Source organism: Plectropomus leopardus, chromosome 23, assembly GCF_008729295.1.
Source record: "Plectropomus leopardus isolate mb chromosome 23, YSFRI_Pleo_2.0, whole genome shotgun sequence".
In the NCBI taxonomy this organism is placed as follows: domain Eukaryota; kingdom Metazoa; phylum Chordata; class Actinopteri; order Perciformes; family Serranidae; genus Plectropomus; species Plectropomus leopardus.
Window position 1 is genome coordinate 590,648 of NC_056485.1, and position 16,868 is coordinate 607,515.

The following is a 16,868-nucleotide window of genomic DNA, read 5'->3' on the forward strand; positions in this document are numbered from 1 at the left end:
AAGTTGGTAATTGTAGTTTTGAGCCCTTTAGCCAACATGGTAAACCATGACAGCTGCAACAGTGACTGTGACATAACTCAGTGAAATCTGAACACACAAACATGATAAACACATTTTTAGATTTAGTGTGATTTAAGCTCTGTATACACTGGGATATTTTGGGCTGTCTCAGGCAAGAGATGGCAAAAACATAGCAAACATTGGTCGTGGCTCGAAAACAGCATTCTTACATCGCACAGTGGGAAGTTCATGATTGGTCGTTGTCACGGTCTTGTGATCGAAGACAGCATGGGATCAAATTATGACAGTGTCAGAAATTTAGGATGACCATCTAGGTCATGTCTTGTCTGAACTAGCAACAATAACTAAGGGGAGCGGGACTTAGGATCGATCCATTGTGGACTAATACCCCCGCTGAAAACAGTCTCCAACAAATGCACCATTTCCTCCTGTCTGTTTTTATAAAAACTGTAGTGACCAGTTGATATAATAAACAGCTGAGCCTTTTTAAATAATCAAACTATATATGTGATTTTTGCGCCATTGCGAAAGACAAACATTTTCAGTAGGAATGAATGGGCTTGAGAAGTCAGAAGATACTGAGTAGACAACACAACATACTGTTGGCTTTGGTCTTTTTTCCCCATCCCTTTATTTGGCTAATAATTCTGCAGTTGTCCCTGATGTGATATAGTCTTTCCATGGAATTTATTGACAATAAGAACAATAAAGAATAACTTAAGCCTTGCCATTATTCAATTGTTTAGGACAGGTAATGTTTACATTTATTTTTTTCTAGAACACTAAAAATGCAATTTTATTATTATAATTCTTGTTCTTTACCATTTTATTCTTCATCTTATGTTATTCATTTATAAAGCTCTGCTGCTGAAACTTCCAAACTACCTCACATCACTCATGTCAATGAAATCTGACAGTGACAGTGCACGCTCCACACCTACTGATCCTCAGACATCCCTCATGTTGGCAGAGCTGCTTTCGGGTACTAGATCAGATCAGGTACTTTTAAATGGAATATACTGTAAGCTACACTCAAATTTACAGTCCTACATTCCCGTCAGAGATGTTAAAGCTTTCTTATCTGATGGTTTGTATTATCCTTGAAACCATTTCTTATAACTGCGTAGTTACTGTGTAGTTGTGTTGTTCCTGTGCAGCTCCTGATTTGCTGATTGTGTTTTATTGAATGCTTCTTGTTCTAAGGGGTTGATCTTTGGCTGATCTTAATCTAAATGAGACTGTCTGATTAAATGGAGATTTAATTAAATAAATGAAAAATGAAAACAGCCAGTCGTAATGTCTGATGACCATCGTCTATTTAATCTGTTTTTTTTTCTCTGGCTGATGTTGTGTCTGATCGCACCTTGAAATGTTCATTTTACTCATTTGTCCATTCATTTATTTAATTGTTTCTAGCTTCTTCTTCTGTCTGCCACAGCTGAAGACCATCTCAGCTTGCAGGCCCTTCAGACCCTCCCGCTGTTCCTTCAGGCGGTTGCAGGCATCCACAGTGGCCTCAAAGTCCTGCAGCAGGGCCCTGTTCCCCAGCAGTCCCTGCTGCTCCTTCAACCTCTGGTTGTCTCTCTGCAGGCCGCTGCGTGCCTGCCTGGTCCTGGTCAGGACGTCCCTCTTCCTGGACACTATGGCCTCCAGCCAGGCCAGCTGCTCTCGCTTGTCCTGGACCTCCGACTGACCCCAGAAAAGCTTCTCCTTTACATTGGACAGGAGCTGATAGAGCAGGAGAAAATACAAAGCTAATATCTGAAATCAGATTCTGTGATGCAGGCCAGTCTTTAGGAAAAAGAGGCAGAGGAACAACATTTTCCAAAGGGTTAGTGTTAGGGTCATCAAAGCCCACTAATAATTTGGGGGATTTGTGGGATTTCTTTATTTATAAGGAACACAACCAACATGTTTTAACATGTTAACATTTTCATTCAATCTTGATGGCTACATTAATCAAATATTGGTCAAATTGTTTGCAGAACCAAAGTAGAGTATTTGGCTGTCAACTCTCAAGTTTTCCAGCAATACTTACTGTTTAGAGACCCCAGTAGCAGAAATGTTTACATACCGCATATTTAAAACAGCTATGCTCTTTTTCTTTCTCCAAAATCAAAATTTGGAGAATTATTCAGCCCCTGTCCTGACAAAAAAAGAATGAGATGGTTAGTACTAACAGATTTTTTTGTTTAATATGATGGCTGTCTTTACTGTAGGATTTTAACTGAGCCTTTAACTGTAGATTTTATTTGATATCAGTAGTCTGACAAACTGCTCAGCTCAACCTGTCATACCAGGTTGAGCTGAGCCATTGGCCATTGTCTCTCTTCTCCCTTCATACAGGGTACAAGGTACAAGGTAAATGGTAAAATGGTAAATGGACTGTACTTGTATTGCACTTTTATCTTGTTATCTTGCTATCTTGGGACTTTCTCACTGAAATATCGCTGTCAAATTACCAATGAAATTACAGCTGTGGAAACATCTCTTAAAACAAGGATCCAGGGTTTGATCCCTCGGTTGTCCGCGGGCAACTTCTTTATCACTCATTAAGCAATCTTGGCTAATCGGTTAACCATGAAACCTGAAACTACATCACTTTTCAAGTATTTAGTCCCTTTGAACCCCCCCCCCCCCCCCCGACCAGCTGTGGAGCAACAACAAAAAATACTTTGAAGCAATCTATGGATTCTTCAGCCTACCTCTACGTTGCTGCTGATCTTTTTCTGCATCTTTACAGCTTCCTCGTTTTGCTTCTCAATGTGTTTCCTCAGCTCCAGCCTCTCAGCCTGCAGCTGCTCAAATTGCAGCTGTATGGGGTCTCTGGCATGTTGTACCCCCTCACGCAGCTCTGTCTCCAGCCTGTGGATCTTTATCCTCAGCTGGATGTGCTTGAGGTGCTCCTTGATCAGCTTGTCCTGCAAAAGCTTCTCTGTTGCCAGGGTTACCTCAACTTTGGCCTGAGCAACTTCTTTCCCCAGGTGTCGGCTGAGAACTGTCACAGCCACATCCTGTTTCAGTGCCACAAACACTTGCCATTCACTTTCCACCTGCGGACCAAGATGACACCATAACACACAGTCAATGGTGCCCATCTGTGCAGCTCCCCGAATCTGGGTTCTTAAATATATTTTGAATAACAAGATGTCTGAGTGCAATCATGAGGATGCATCTGAGGAGCCATGTCTGAGGATTTGTTAAATGTTTCAGATATAATTTAAGTTAAGGGTATCCTACACTCTCTACATGTTTTCAAATTACACTATTTATTTCAGACTTCTCAGTTGCATTTTTCAGATTTTCTTTGTTTGTCATAATGCATTCCCATTTACAAGGTGGGAGCGATATCTACATGGTTCAGTGTGCATGTCACCTTTACCCAGCTCACTGCATAGCAACATGTGTACAGCCCATGCCTTTTCCCAAGAGGGGAATGAAGACCATTTGGTTTCAAAACTTATTTTTTTCTTTGTTTCATTAACATAATGTAAAAGTTAATGTAGTTATTAGTTATTATCAGAAGTTTTTATAGGACTTAAGGACATCCGGGGCTCAGCCCAGATCCAGTATTAGTATTAATTACAGAATACTTCACCATTTCCATCTTTTTCTTTATTATTATTTTTTAGGATTATTTTTGGGGCTTTTTTGCCTTTATTTGATAACAGGACATCTTTAGTGTGACAGGGGGAGAGAGAGAGGGAAAGAGAGAGGGAGTGAGTGACATGCAGCAAAGGGCCGAGGCTGGAATCAAACCCACGGCCGCTGCAGCAAGGACACAGTGTTTGTACATGGGGCATCTGTTTTACCAACTTAGCTACTGAGCACTCCATCATTTCCATCTTTACACATTAATGGAGGTGAAAAACAGTTTAGTTTATTTATGTTAAAGGACTGTGTGGGGTTTTCCTAAAAATTAACAATATACAGACAAAAAAGTAATCCCTGTCATTTCTTCCAAAATGTTTTCACAAATTCCTGTGAGATGATAAAACATAGACACATGAAATTTTCACTAATGGCTGGAAGTTGTGTCCAAATTCTGCTCAAGAAATATGACACAGATCGGCTAGATGGGGACACTACAATTAAGGCCTAAAATTTCAGTTTTGGAAAGGTCAATCTCCTCACACTGTAGGTGGGATTGACTTGAAATTCAAAACACAAGTGCATTTTTAATTTTTTTAAAAAACACATTTTGGACATCTCATAAACTGTAGGTCTGATTTCTCTTTTGTGGATCATTATTGGACCAAGCTTATTAAAAGTTTCCAAAGGTTGTTAATATTTTTTTGCATTTTGAAGATACTGGCCTTTAGAGAGGGCTTGGCTCAGCACACAAATGCAAAACAATTAGTGTGGCATAACAAAAAGCAGACTATAAACCAGAAAATGTCCCACCATCACACTTGTTTCTTAACAATGTTGAACTGCGTGTGCAAAATCATTTTTAAATCAGTCAACGGTGGGTGCCACCAGTTTGGCCTTTTGCAAAATTTGACCATAAGTTAATTATATATATTAGCAATATTGTGATCGCAACAATTCATGCAAATACAGGCAAGTGCCTAAGTACAAAGTCACAAACACAGTGACAGAGATGACTGTACAATTTAAATTAAATCAATCTTTCTAAGTTATGCCTAGCAACTTTAGCAAACAAAGTCTGCTATGCTATTCATCTGTATTCTGCTGGTTGCAAACTCATATTTGTATTTTCATAAACATGTTAACATAACAGAACTCACAGCTCTCCTAACTTCATTATTGGCAAAATCCTCTTTGTCATGATCAAGTTAAGTCGCACTAACTTGGAGCTGAAGTTGCTGACACCTACATAGAACAAGATAATTTCACTTGTCATTTTGAAGCTGAAACAACTTTACGGAATTAAGTTAATACAGCTACATTTCAAGTAAACGTAACACTTTGATGTAAAGTATACTATAAATCAAGATTTATAGTTTACTTTCCTTTGTAAAGGTGGCAGTTCCAAGATTATTTTGATATCGACTTGTCAGATTTTACTTAGTAACAATGAAATAAGACTTTAAAAAATCGAAAATAAGAATCGAAGTAGCATTGCAGTTAAGAAAAATCTCAAAACATATACAAAGACTATCCACTGGCACCTAAGACTAGTGAGAAACTAGTACTGGCAGATGAGTATATTGTCCCTGCTCCACCCAAAATACTTTTAAACTTAGATTCTATGCCATCTCAGTCATTTCAACTACAAGGTTGTCATTTTTCCAAATACCAAGCATTTAATTTTAAAACAAAGTAAAAGCTAGCTGCACAGGTCCTGACAATGAGACCAACCTTATCCAGCTTTTCCTGGAACTTCACCCTGAGCTCCTCTGCCTGCTGCTGAGCTGTCACTGTGTCCGCACTGATCTGCTGCTTCACTTCAGTCAGGATGCTGATGTTCCTCTCATACTCCAGCAGCTGCTCTGATTCAGGTACCTCCCTCTCCAGCTGGGGCTCATCCCAGGCCTTCCTGTTAAACAACTCAGCCAGTTTGATGTGCAGCAGGCTGCACTTTAGGCTGGCGGTCTCACGGTCCTCACACAACTGCTGGTGGAACTGCATGTATTCTTCATAGTTAATATCGTCTATGTGTATACGAACAGCAGCAGGCTCCTCTTCTTCAGCTTGGTCTTCCTCCTGTGTAGGACGGATGTTCCGTCTCTCTGGGGTCTCCAGATGCAGTCTGGGAGATCCATCACCATCATTGCTGTTTTCAAAAACAACACTCTCCTCGTGAAACATTAGCTGTCCATTGTCCTCCTTCATCTTCACAAACAAGTCTTCAGTTATAGTGAGGTCATCAACGGCAGGGAACTTGTTTCCTCTGTTCTCCTCGGGCTCAGAGGTGGCTGCTATTTCAGCAGGGGCTTCCTCAGAGGCTTTCATACTTTCAGAATTTTCCTCATCATGACCTAGCGCAACCATTTCAGTTGGGACACCTTCATTTTCACTGATATTGACAGGAGCAGGAGTATTGTCCTTCTCACTGAAGAAATCTGCGGACATCAGTATTTCAGTCTTCATCTCATTTCCTGACTCTTCATCCATTTCAATAGCAGAAGAATACCCCAAACCATTATTCAATGTTCCTATAGCTATAGGGCTCCTGTACTTCAGTAATGACACTGTTGGTTTGGTTTCTGTTGTCCTGGAAACTGGGACCGAGAGCCAATCAGAGGCGCTGCTCATTAATATTAATGAGCAAGCTGTAAGGCGGCTGCGCTGTGAAATTCGCGCTGCGCATGCGTGCACTTCTGTCTCCAACAACAAGAAGCAAGAGCCAGCCAACATGGCCGACCTGGGGAAGAAGTACTGCGTTAACTGCCTCGCAGATGTTACAAACCTGCGGCTTCGCTGCACCGACTGCCCGGACATCGAGCTGTGTCCGGAGTGCTTCTCTGCGGGCGCGGAGATCGGGAACCACCGGAGATGGCACGGCTATCAGCAGGTCGACGGCGGCCGCTTCTCTCTGTGGGGGACCGAGGCGGAGGGAGGCTGGACTGGCAGGGAAGAGCAGTCGCTGCTCGATGCTATCGAACAATATGGATTTGGAAACTGGGTACATCAGCTTTAAGTTACTAAACTCATTTTCCCTCCACACCACACAGTGTGCTCACAGAGCAGAGTTTGAAAAAGCTTACCGAGAAAATATCTCAGTGAAAGTTTGCTATAAACGATAATTTCCCGCTAACTTTAATGACCTTTATGACAGACCGTTTTTCCATGTAGCTTAGTGTCGTCAAAACTGAAAGACTGAGCATTAAATGCGGGCAAGGCGTCAACTTAATGACTCTTACAGCTCCACCGTTTTTATTTTTTATATCGTTTACAATATTAAACTAGATATTCAAGCCACAATAAAGCGTTAATGATGCGTCACTGAGGAAAAAGGGGCGAGCAGTAGCGTTACCAAATACATGAGTTAGTAGTGACTAAACGTTTTCAGGTAATTATGTAGTAAATGGGAAATTCGTTTTCATTGCAGACACGTCATTGAACACACACTGAAACAGAATAAACAGACAGATTAAGAAAATACGAATTGTGGGAACAAACCAAAATCTTTAATGAGGAACTCAACGAAACTACTACTCACAGTACGTTTTACTGCAAGCAGGTTACACAGCTGTGTTGCCCTGAGCCTACCTGTTTACTTATATATTCATAAATACAGTTCATGACCTACATCACATTCTTTTTCATACTAATACAAGCTTTATGAAAACCACTGTCTTTGATTTTGTTTTTACAGCAGCATTTCATTCTTGTTATTGCAATATAAATTTTCTAGTTAGTTCATAATTATTTTCGTCTATATATAGTAAAGCAATGCTCAGCTTTGCAGGTATTTAATTTTAAAAAATGTAAGTGTAATGCAAGGAACTATGGAGGCTAATATGGCACAGATTGAAAGAAGTATGTGCATGTCCTTAAAAGAAGAGCTCCAAATAAATCCAAGTAAACAATCATTCATTATTTAGTTGACTTAACCTGAAGGGAAATGATATGGTATTGTGCAACATGGATCCTATTTTTAGATGTTTTTTTTTTTAACTAAGAGACTAATGGAGGCAGTTTTAGAAACTAGTCCAGTATTAAGAGAAACCACTGCAGACACAGCGAGAAACAAGCTGCATGTGATCCCTACAGGCAGCTGTCCACCCTCAATATATGTCATATTAAAGTGCTTGTTTTTGCAACTGACATGTTCAGGTTGGTGTTCTAAGTGTCTGGAACATTATGAAAAAGATCCAACAGAGGAATGAAATATTTTCTGTACCTTCTGCTGGTCTGCTTGTTATTGTGACTCATTCCTCAAAGTCAGAGAGCACTCTGCACACAGTTAGGATGTGGCAACTACATATTCAGACTGTAAGACAAAGAGGTGTGATTGAAGATGAACAAGTTTGTATATATAGTGAGCTACATGAATTGGAAAGCAAAATTAATTTTATTCTATACTTTTTCTGTATATCTTGATTAAGGATTTTGTTGTAAAAAGTTCATGTTGCTGACTTAGACATGAAAGGTATTGAGAATGGAGCTTTAATCAAATACATTTTTCATAATGTTTTGCATTTTCTGCACAATTTCTTCTATATGCATTGGAAAGAAGAAACTGTGGATTATGAAGTGGATCAAAAATACAGTGTTTGGCATGAATGGATGGAGATGTAGATTTTGTCTTGTTTGGTTGTGTGTTATGTGTTTAGGGCGCTGTGTGTGTGTGTGTGTGTTGGTATATTTGCTGTATTTTTGCTGTTTTTAGGTAATATTTGTGTTTGTGTTTGGTTGACATGTTTTGTGTTGTTGGATGATGGTGTGTTAACATGCAGGGATGTTTGTTTTGTTAGTTATTGTGTCTCAATAATTCCATGAGCTTCACGCGAATGACCAGAAACAGAAATAAAACATATGTATTAATTTAGTCATTCATTCAGTACAAAGAAGGGGTGGGATTAAATAATTTTCTTTACTTCAGCCCTCTCCTTTTTGGATATGTGAACTCATAGCTGGCAAATTCCACAATTTTTTTTTTTTTTTTTTGTTTTTTTGTAGTTGTTTTTTTTTTTTGTTTTTTGGTACTTTGTTGATATTTATTTTCTAATTTTGTGGCATTATACTGGTTCTTGTTTAAAAATGCTATTTTGCTTTTCCTGTTTTGTTTTCTTCTGATTTCAATTAAAAAAGCAACCGGTAATCTTAAACCAAGGTACACCTCACAGTTTCAAAGGTTTATCTTTATTATTGTAAACTTCATTATCGATAGATAGAGAGATAGATAGATAGATAGATAGTTGCTGACAATTTCACATTTTTTTAGCAGACATGATGTGCACTGATGATCTAGATTACATAATCAATTCATTATAATTATTACATTTTAATTATTACATTTCTGATCCTCATAATTAAATGTTTATAGAAATGGAGAAAAATCACAATTTCCCAGAGTGACATCCCCAGATTGCTAGTTTTATCCAACCAACACTCCCAAAGTCAAAGGTTTTCATTCCCAGCTGACATTTGGTGAGAGCCAACCCCCTGCCCCCCCCAGCAGGTCACCGGTTGGATTTAAAGGTGACAGTTAGTCTAACCTGGATGTCTTTGGACTGTGGGGGAACCAGAGGAAACGCACACTTACACTCTGCTCATTATTAACAACTTTCTGCGTGTTCTCTTTCAGGAGGACATGGCTGCCCACGTTGGAGCATCCCGAACTCCACAGGAAGTTATGGAACACTACGTCACTATGTACATTCATGGGAACCTGGGTAAAGCCTGCATCCCCGACAGCATTCCCAACCGGGTGACGGACCACACCTGCCCGAGCGGGGGGCCTCTGTCTCCGAGCCTCACCACACCACTCCCCCCACTGGATATCAGCCTGGCTGAGCAGCAGCAGCTGGGATACATGCCGCTACGTGACGACTATGAGATTGAATATGACCAGGACGCTGAGAAGCTCATCAGCGGGCTGTCTGTCAACTACGATGATGAGGATGTGGAAATTGAAATGAAACGTGCCCATGTGGATATGTACGTGCGCAAGCTGAGAGAACGCCAGCGGCGAAAGAACATCGCCCGAGACTACAACTTGGTACCATCTTTCCTGGGCCGAGACAAAAAAGACAAGGACAAGGAGAAGGAGAAGCCAGGAGTGCTGGGAGTTGTAAGCAGTGCTGGTGGTGTTGGAGGTGCAGGAACTGGTGGTGGTGCAATCGGTTTAGGTTCCACGACAGCAGTGGGATCAGGTCCTGTTCCCAGCACGCCCAAAAGAAAGATCACCAAGGAGGAGAAGGAGCAGCGGGTCAGACTGCGGGGGCTCTGCCAGTTCATGGCCCATCGGGAGTTTGAGGACTTTTTTGAGAACATGCACAAAGAGCGCGTGCTGAGGGCCAAGGTGCGTGAGCTGCAGCGATACCGCCGCAATGGCATCACCCGCCTGGAAGAGTCTGCTGAATATGAAGCAGCGCGCCACAAACGGGAGAAACGCAAGGAGAACAAAAGTGTGGTCACCTCCAAACGGGGCAGCGGAGGAGGGGGCGGGCTCGGCTCTGGGATGGGACTCGGGGGTGGAGCTGGAGGAGGAGGAGGTATCGCTGGTGGGTTGGGGGTCGGAGTTGGGATTAAAGAAGAAGGAAAAGATGGTGAGTTCACGGCCATCGAGAATCTGACGGGCTTTGAGTTGCTGTCGGACAGAGAGAAGGTGCTGTGTAACTCTCTGAACCTTAGCCCAGCACGCTACCTCACTGTCAAAACAATCATCATCAAAGATCACCTGCAGAAGAGGCAGGGCATTCCGGCAAAGAGCCGGCTGCCCAGCTACCTGGACAAGGTCCTCAAAAAGCGCATCCTCACCTTTCTCACTGAGAGTGGCTGGATATCCCGAGACGCCTCGTAGTGATCTGTCTGTAGTCAGGAAGTAAAGTGATGATAGCTGTTTGCTACAATCACCAGGTGGGACGAAACTACTGGCTTCCTTCATGGTGACCATGTGTATATGTACATTGCAAAGACAAACAATGCACCACTGGAAACAAAGTTTATTTTTATACCAGGGCTAAGAACAAAAGGAAGCCTATATTTTCACATTAGGAAAGGGAGAGCGGTGAAAAACAACGCTGTGGGTTCATAGTATTTTGTATCCATCTTGTTACTACACGAACTAAAATGCTAACAAATGTTTGCTAGTTGCAGAGATATTTTAGTGTTATTGCAGCAGGTTAATCTAAGATTTAAAGTCCCAACATGGACACTGCAAAAGTTAGTTTATGCTGAATAGAAATGCGAATGAGAACATTACATTTCCTGGAAATGTTTAAAAGTAGTTTTTTTGGATGAAAACTTGATAGTGTGGTACTGATGGGTAACAGAAATATTCACTCTTGTTGTAAATGTTTTTCAGGATTTTTACTAAAGGCAAAACTTTGTTTGCTATTTCAGTTCAACAAGCAAGACACATTAACACAGTAGGAGATAGCTTTGAGAATTGTCTAACATTTTACAGTTTTTGAGATGGGGCTGTATGAGGTCAGTGTATTACCTACAGCAGACAGCAGTCAGCACACTGCTTGTTTGGAGAAGCAGACATGAGGGCCTACATGAAAGCTAAGCTATGCAGCAAAAGGTACTTTTGCCACCTCAAGAAAGTCCTACCCAAAAAACTGAATGATTCTATACGCTCGATTGAGAATATTTTTACCTGCTTACCTTGCCGTCAGACAGCCCTTTCCTTTGGCATTACATTTTGTCAACCATAGAAATTATTTACACATAAGCGCCACTGTGCTGTTCACTGTATGAGGCCACAGGTCAGCTTTTTCGGGTCAGAAATTGTTGATATATATATATATATATATATACATATGTATATATGGCTGTGCATTTTGCTGTTAACCCCCCATCTACACAGTACATGGCCTAGCTTCTGTGGTGGTACTCCTGTCTGCTTCCCCAAACTGGGAATGTGCCATCAACCATCTACTCTCCATGTAGGTAATACTGTGGAGGAGTACTTCATACAGTCCCACATCAAGAAAACCTCAAGTTTCCCTACAAGGCCCTATTTTACTACACATTGTCATAAATCTTCAGTAAACTCTCAATTCTCTGACATTTTTTTTCCTTCTTCCTGCCTACAATGGAAGGAGAAGAAGCAGCAGGGTTGAGCCATGGTTTAGCTCTCTGAAGTGAAGGCATTCAATATCAGGGTCCCGCAGATACAGGCTGACATAGAGCTGTTAGTAGCTTAGCATTGTTCTATCAGTTTGAGCACTGATGTCATCCAATAAGGAACAAGAAATGTAAGTAAAGAAATGCCAAAGAATATTAAAGTTTTATGCAGGTACAGAGTTGTTGTTTCACCATCTGTCCAGCAGAGGGTGATGGAGAGTTTGTTTTTCAACTGAAAAAAGGCAGACTGAACAACACAGTGACAGTCACAATTCTGAATTTTCCATTTGTTGGTAAATCCTGATAGTTTCTTACATATTCCAAATGAGACCACAGTGAGATACAGAAATCTCTTTTGTGTAAAAAAAAAAAGAAACGGTAAGTCATTAAAGCTGACTGACAAAATGTTGGTCTTAAAATAAATATCACTTTACATATTGACTTCAGAAATCATGTATTAGTTGGGCTCTAATTTATTTTGTACGTAAGTTTTAGTTCGACCACTGAAATGAGTACGAACAATGAACTCTCCACTTTGTGAATATGTCCCAAAATCTTTACATTCACTCAAACAGTGCAACTTGGCAAAGCTTCAAATCTTCTGCTGCCCATGAATGTGTAACCAATTCAACTCAAATGCTAAATTGCAATTCCAAGACTATTGTTTATTAATATTCCCCCTCTTTATCTCACATGGCAGTGTTCCTTATTGTATGCATTTGAGTTTCCACAGTCCCATCTCCAAACTGCAGCAGTGTGACTGACCTCTTCATGTGCACACAGCCTTCCATCTGTTGCTACACACAGAGATCCTGAATGCTTTAAATAAAAGCAAATTAAATACATTTATTTAAATTAATATAATGCTTAAACTTTGAGATTCCTGAAAGCTAATTTAAAATCCCCTTTTTATATATATTTTCGTTTTGACATCAGCCTGCTATATATTCTCTTTGATCAACATATTCATGATTATTTACAGTTAACTGTCATTATAGGCAGAGGCAAAATGAATCATTTAAATCACTGCAAGTGTGACTTCAAACAGGAAGTATGTGGAAGAGAAGTGAGGATCAGGAGGATATTTCAAGTCGCTCTGTTGAATCTGAAGTGGATGACCAGCTTGAGTGCTAGTAGCTACTGATGCCAGTGAAGTTGGTTTAATGTTGGTCTTAGTGGTGGAGAGCCTGATGTTCTCTGAACTGGTCTACAGAACCACTGATCTATCCAGCCAGCTGTTCTCTGCCTCACTTAACATCAAACATCGTTTGGATTTTAAATGTGTCGATGCTTCAGGAAGATCTTTAGTGTGTGTTGAGGTTGGCGTGCACGTAGCCTCTTTTTTTTTGCAGAGTCCTGGTCATTGTTGGTTTCCTAGCAGTCTGTCTGGCTGCTGCTGGACACAATATTCATGATTATCCCAAACATTACAATTCATAAGGATGTTTTTAATCCCACTCTGCAATAAAATCATATATCACTCCATCCGTATGAGATTCATAAATCATAATTCTGCATCTGTAACTGAGGGAAAATTGCCCTTTAAGGGGTGTCGGTGGGGGTGAATGAAAGTCATGAGTAACATTAGTTGTGCAGCAGTAGGCTTCGCCTTAAAGTAGAGCTTCATGGATCAGCTATGGAGGATGATGATGTTCTCTTATGGTCATCAGTCACACCGAGTCATATTTCCTCAATGTGGAGTTCCAAATCATGAACAAGTCAAACACTATAGTTGTTGTTAAATGATAACTCTTGTGATATTTCATGTTTCAACAAATCCCATGAAAAGACAATGAATTGTTTCCATGATCAAACGTGTGTTTATCTTTTTTCTCTGTGCCATCGACTTCCATTGTATGTTCAAAACATGTATGACTGCATCATGAGCTTTTTCAAGTCATCCAACTACTCAAAGCACTTTCACACTACAAGCCACATTCACACACAAGTGCCTGAGGTTTTCAACCATTCACACGTACTCACACACTGATGGAACAGCCATCAGGAGCAAATTGGGGTTCAGTATCTTGCCGAAGGATATTTTGACAAAGACACTCTGACATGTTGCCTGGAGGAGCCAGGGATTGAACTGCTGACCCTCCTTTAAGAGAACAACCCACTCTACCTCTGAGCCACCACTGTCACTATGAGTTGCACTGGGAGATCCATTCTGTCATCACCATGAACACTGTAGTTTATTTGGACTCAGTCCCATACTCACCATCCTGCCATACACACTTGCTAATGGACCAAATGTGCACTAACCTGTGACTGATAGTTGTCCCAACAAATGCACTATTTCATCCTGTTTGAGTGAAAGTTGGATTAACTTTGTCTTTTCATGGAATATGTTGACATAAGAAAAATATCTGAAGACATAGGGACATAAACATGAGAAAAAATGTTTAGTGGAGGGGGGCTGAAGTATTTCCAGCCTTCTCTTTACATAATTAGAACTGCTTCATCAAAGCACTTTTCAATGAACTCATCTTGTGCTGAGTCTCTTGACTCTAGGTCTTAGATTAGAGAACTCCTCACCAACTGCTGTGTGGGAAACATTGATGATCATCTTTCCAACATTACTGGGTCTCCTCCTGCACATTCAAGTGTTGTCCTGCACATTAACTCCTGGCCAACATGTTCTAACTGCAGCTGGATGCAATCAGCTGTGGTGGGTTTACTGTTTGTTGTCTGAACATCAAGTCTGGCATTTTTCCTTAAAGCTGAGGGGTCAGAGGTCAGCTCCAAAGGCCATCAGGTCCCCAGTGTCCCATAAAGTTCAATGCCCAGTCTTTAAACCACACAGCCAACTGATGGTTTTCTTTGTTTGGATGTCTGCTTTGATTATTTCTTCCAAGAACCTACAGATTGTGATTTTTTTTAAGGACTATTTTTCAGATTGGGATAGTGGCGTCATTCTGCATGTGCAACCAAATGTTTTATATTGTACCAAAAATGGTGTGTTTTGGTGTAAGTGTCTCAAAGGAAAATATTGCAATTAGATTGAATTATCCCATTGGGGGCATATGTAAGAGGGAGTTTCTGTACTTTATGTCTCCAAATGTATATAGTTTTGTAAGAAACATTGGAAAAAGAAAAAACTGACCTGTGAAATGTACAGTATTTTGTGTCATGGAAATGTTTATAGCTTTTATAATAAAAACAAAACTAGATTTTGGATTACAAAGATGAAGCATTGTGTGAAGGTTTAGTCATAGTGATGGCATGCTGTTGTGCTGTTGTTACGTCTCATACAGTTAAGCTGTTTTGCTGTCCAATTATTTTGTTATTGCACATGAAAAGGTATGTATGGAGATGTATTAAAAGTGCAAAACAAAATGATTTTGAATATTCCTGTTTCCTCTTCAATAATTAACAATACATGTGACTTTAAACGGACAAACTCACCCCAGAGAACAATTATAAGTACAAATTTGTCCTTTGTTATGCAGTGTAAAGTACGGTGATACAAGTTTAATAGCTGAAAAGCTAAACCCCCCGAGCACTTTTTTCAGCTGAAAGCCAATATATATGTGTATTTGTGTATTTTGTTGATCAGTTCAGGTCCAAATCTTGACGTTTGAGTGCCCATGTTGACACTTTCATGTTCTAGAGGCATTTTTTTTAAATAAGTCAAACTGATGTGTATTTGTATGAGTGCAAGAGTAACATGGGTGTCATTTAAAGCTTGTGCACTTATACTTGCTTTTGAGTGCACAAGTGCATTCACACTGAGAAGTTTGACAAAATGCAGTGCACTATAGGCAGGATTCCATTAACCCTCATATTGGGCAAATTGAAATTAGGTAAGGTGACCACATTTCTGAAATGAAAAGTGGGGACATTTCCAGTTTGGCGATCAATATATCATTTGAATATCCACTGCTAACAGTGGATATTCAAATGATATATTGATCGATGAAGTAAAAGAGTGGAAGGTTAGGGTTTCATTTGATAATGGTATGTTCCACTGTATGTTTTAAATCTGGGAGAGCAAACTTGAAAAGATACATATTTGTGCTGTAGTCCACATTAGTTATATTGAGGATGTAGATAACAGCATGATAGCTGGGTGGACCCTGTATGAGAAAATAAGAGAAAAATTATAATAATAATGGGTGGACTTCACTATTAGGCCCCCAACTCAAAGGGCCCACACAGTAATATACCTAATACCAGAAATTTCAGGTAAATTTAAGTACTCTGTGCTGATACCAGGCTACCCCTACTGAATGCAGGACTTTGACCTAAACTTTTGCTGTGTTTGAGTAGTTCTACGTCTTCTACAGCTGCCAATAACAAACCAACATTCCCAGTTAGAGAAAGGGAAACTTAAGGCAGTTTGTCTGGGGCCCAAAGCCCCCAAATCACTAAATCCGCCCCTGCTGGTAATAATTATAGTACAACAGAGCGACTTGACGAAAGGAGAGGCTTGGAGCCGCAAAGCTTCCTAGTGGAAAAAGTTAAGAAAATTCTTGTGAAGAATTGTGTTTTTTAAAGAGTTTCTCCTTAAAGATCGTCGGAAAGATGAAAGTAATTCACAAAACATCTTAGCTGTCAAGAGAGCTCCTGAGGTGAAAAACTGTTAGGAGTACAGAGGAGGTCTTTAGAGAGGCTGAAGAGTTTCTGAAACATAGAAGAAAACAGCAGAAAAACAAGAGGTTGAAGAAATATTCTCCAAATGCTGGAGGACAGTGAGTTAATGCAACATACACATCAGATGGTGTGGAAAGATTGTTTGTGGTCAACCTCATTAAAGATGCACTCACATTTCCAACTCAACGCTGTAACCATATAAATTAGTGATCACAACACTATTATATTTGGTAACTGCAGCACAAATGACTGCCTCAGGCCTCCATCAGCACTTTGATCACTCAAACAATGAACAACACTTTCACAGTCTCAGACCATGTTCATTTGATTTCCACTGGGTGTCCACACCTCGCACGCTCACAAAAGGAAAACCAATCACATCACTTCAAATAATGTACCTTACCTAGAAAGAGTGTCAACCACGCATCCTCAGAGGGCCAAAGTTTCTGTCCCTGTATTTTCTTGAATCCCCATGAAAACTGTCAGCAGGGACATTTAAAGCATTTCACCATGAATTCATATGTGAAATGTTTCCTATGTGA

General features: G+C 40.3%; 2 protein-coding genes across 2 annotated transcripts; one reads left to right on the forward strand and one right to left on the reverse strand.

Annotated features, from left to right (window-relative positions):
• Positions 1-8: 8 nt before the first annotated feature.
• Positions 9-6,165, reverse strand: ccdc96 (coiled-coil domain containing 96). The gene is made up of 3 exons (XM_042512482.1): positions 5,347-6,165; positions 2,727-3,074; positions 9-1,749 (listed from the first exon to the last, which is right to left on the reverse strand). The coding sequence occupies exons 1-3, from the start codon at positions 6,100-6,102 to the stop codon at positions 1,420-1,422; spliced, it is 1,434 nt and encodes a 477-aa protein (XP_042368416.1). The 5' UTR covers positions 6,103-6,165; the 3' UTR covers positions 9-1,419.
• Positions 6,166-6,271: 106 nt separating this feature from the next.
• On the forward strand, positions 6,272-12,805 carry tada2b (transcriptional adaptor 2B). Its single transcript, XM_042512226.1, has 2 exons — positions 6,272-6,613; positions 9,242-12,805. The coding sequence occupies exons 1-2, from the start codon at positions 6,344-6,346 to the stop codon at positions 10,457-10,459; spliced, it is 1,488 nt and encodes a 495-aa protein (XP_042368160.1). The 5' UTR covers positions 6,272-6,343; the 3' UTR covers positions 10,460-12,805.
• The last annotated feature ends 4,063 nt before the right edge of the window (positions 12,806-16,868 follow it).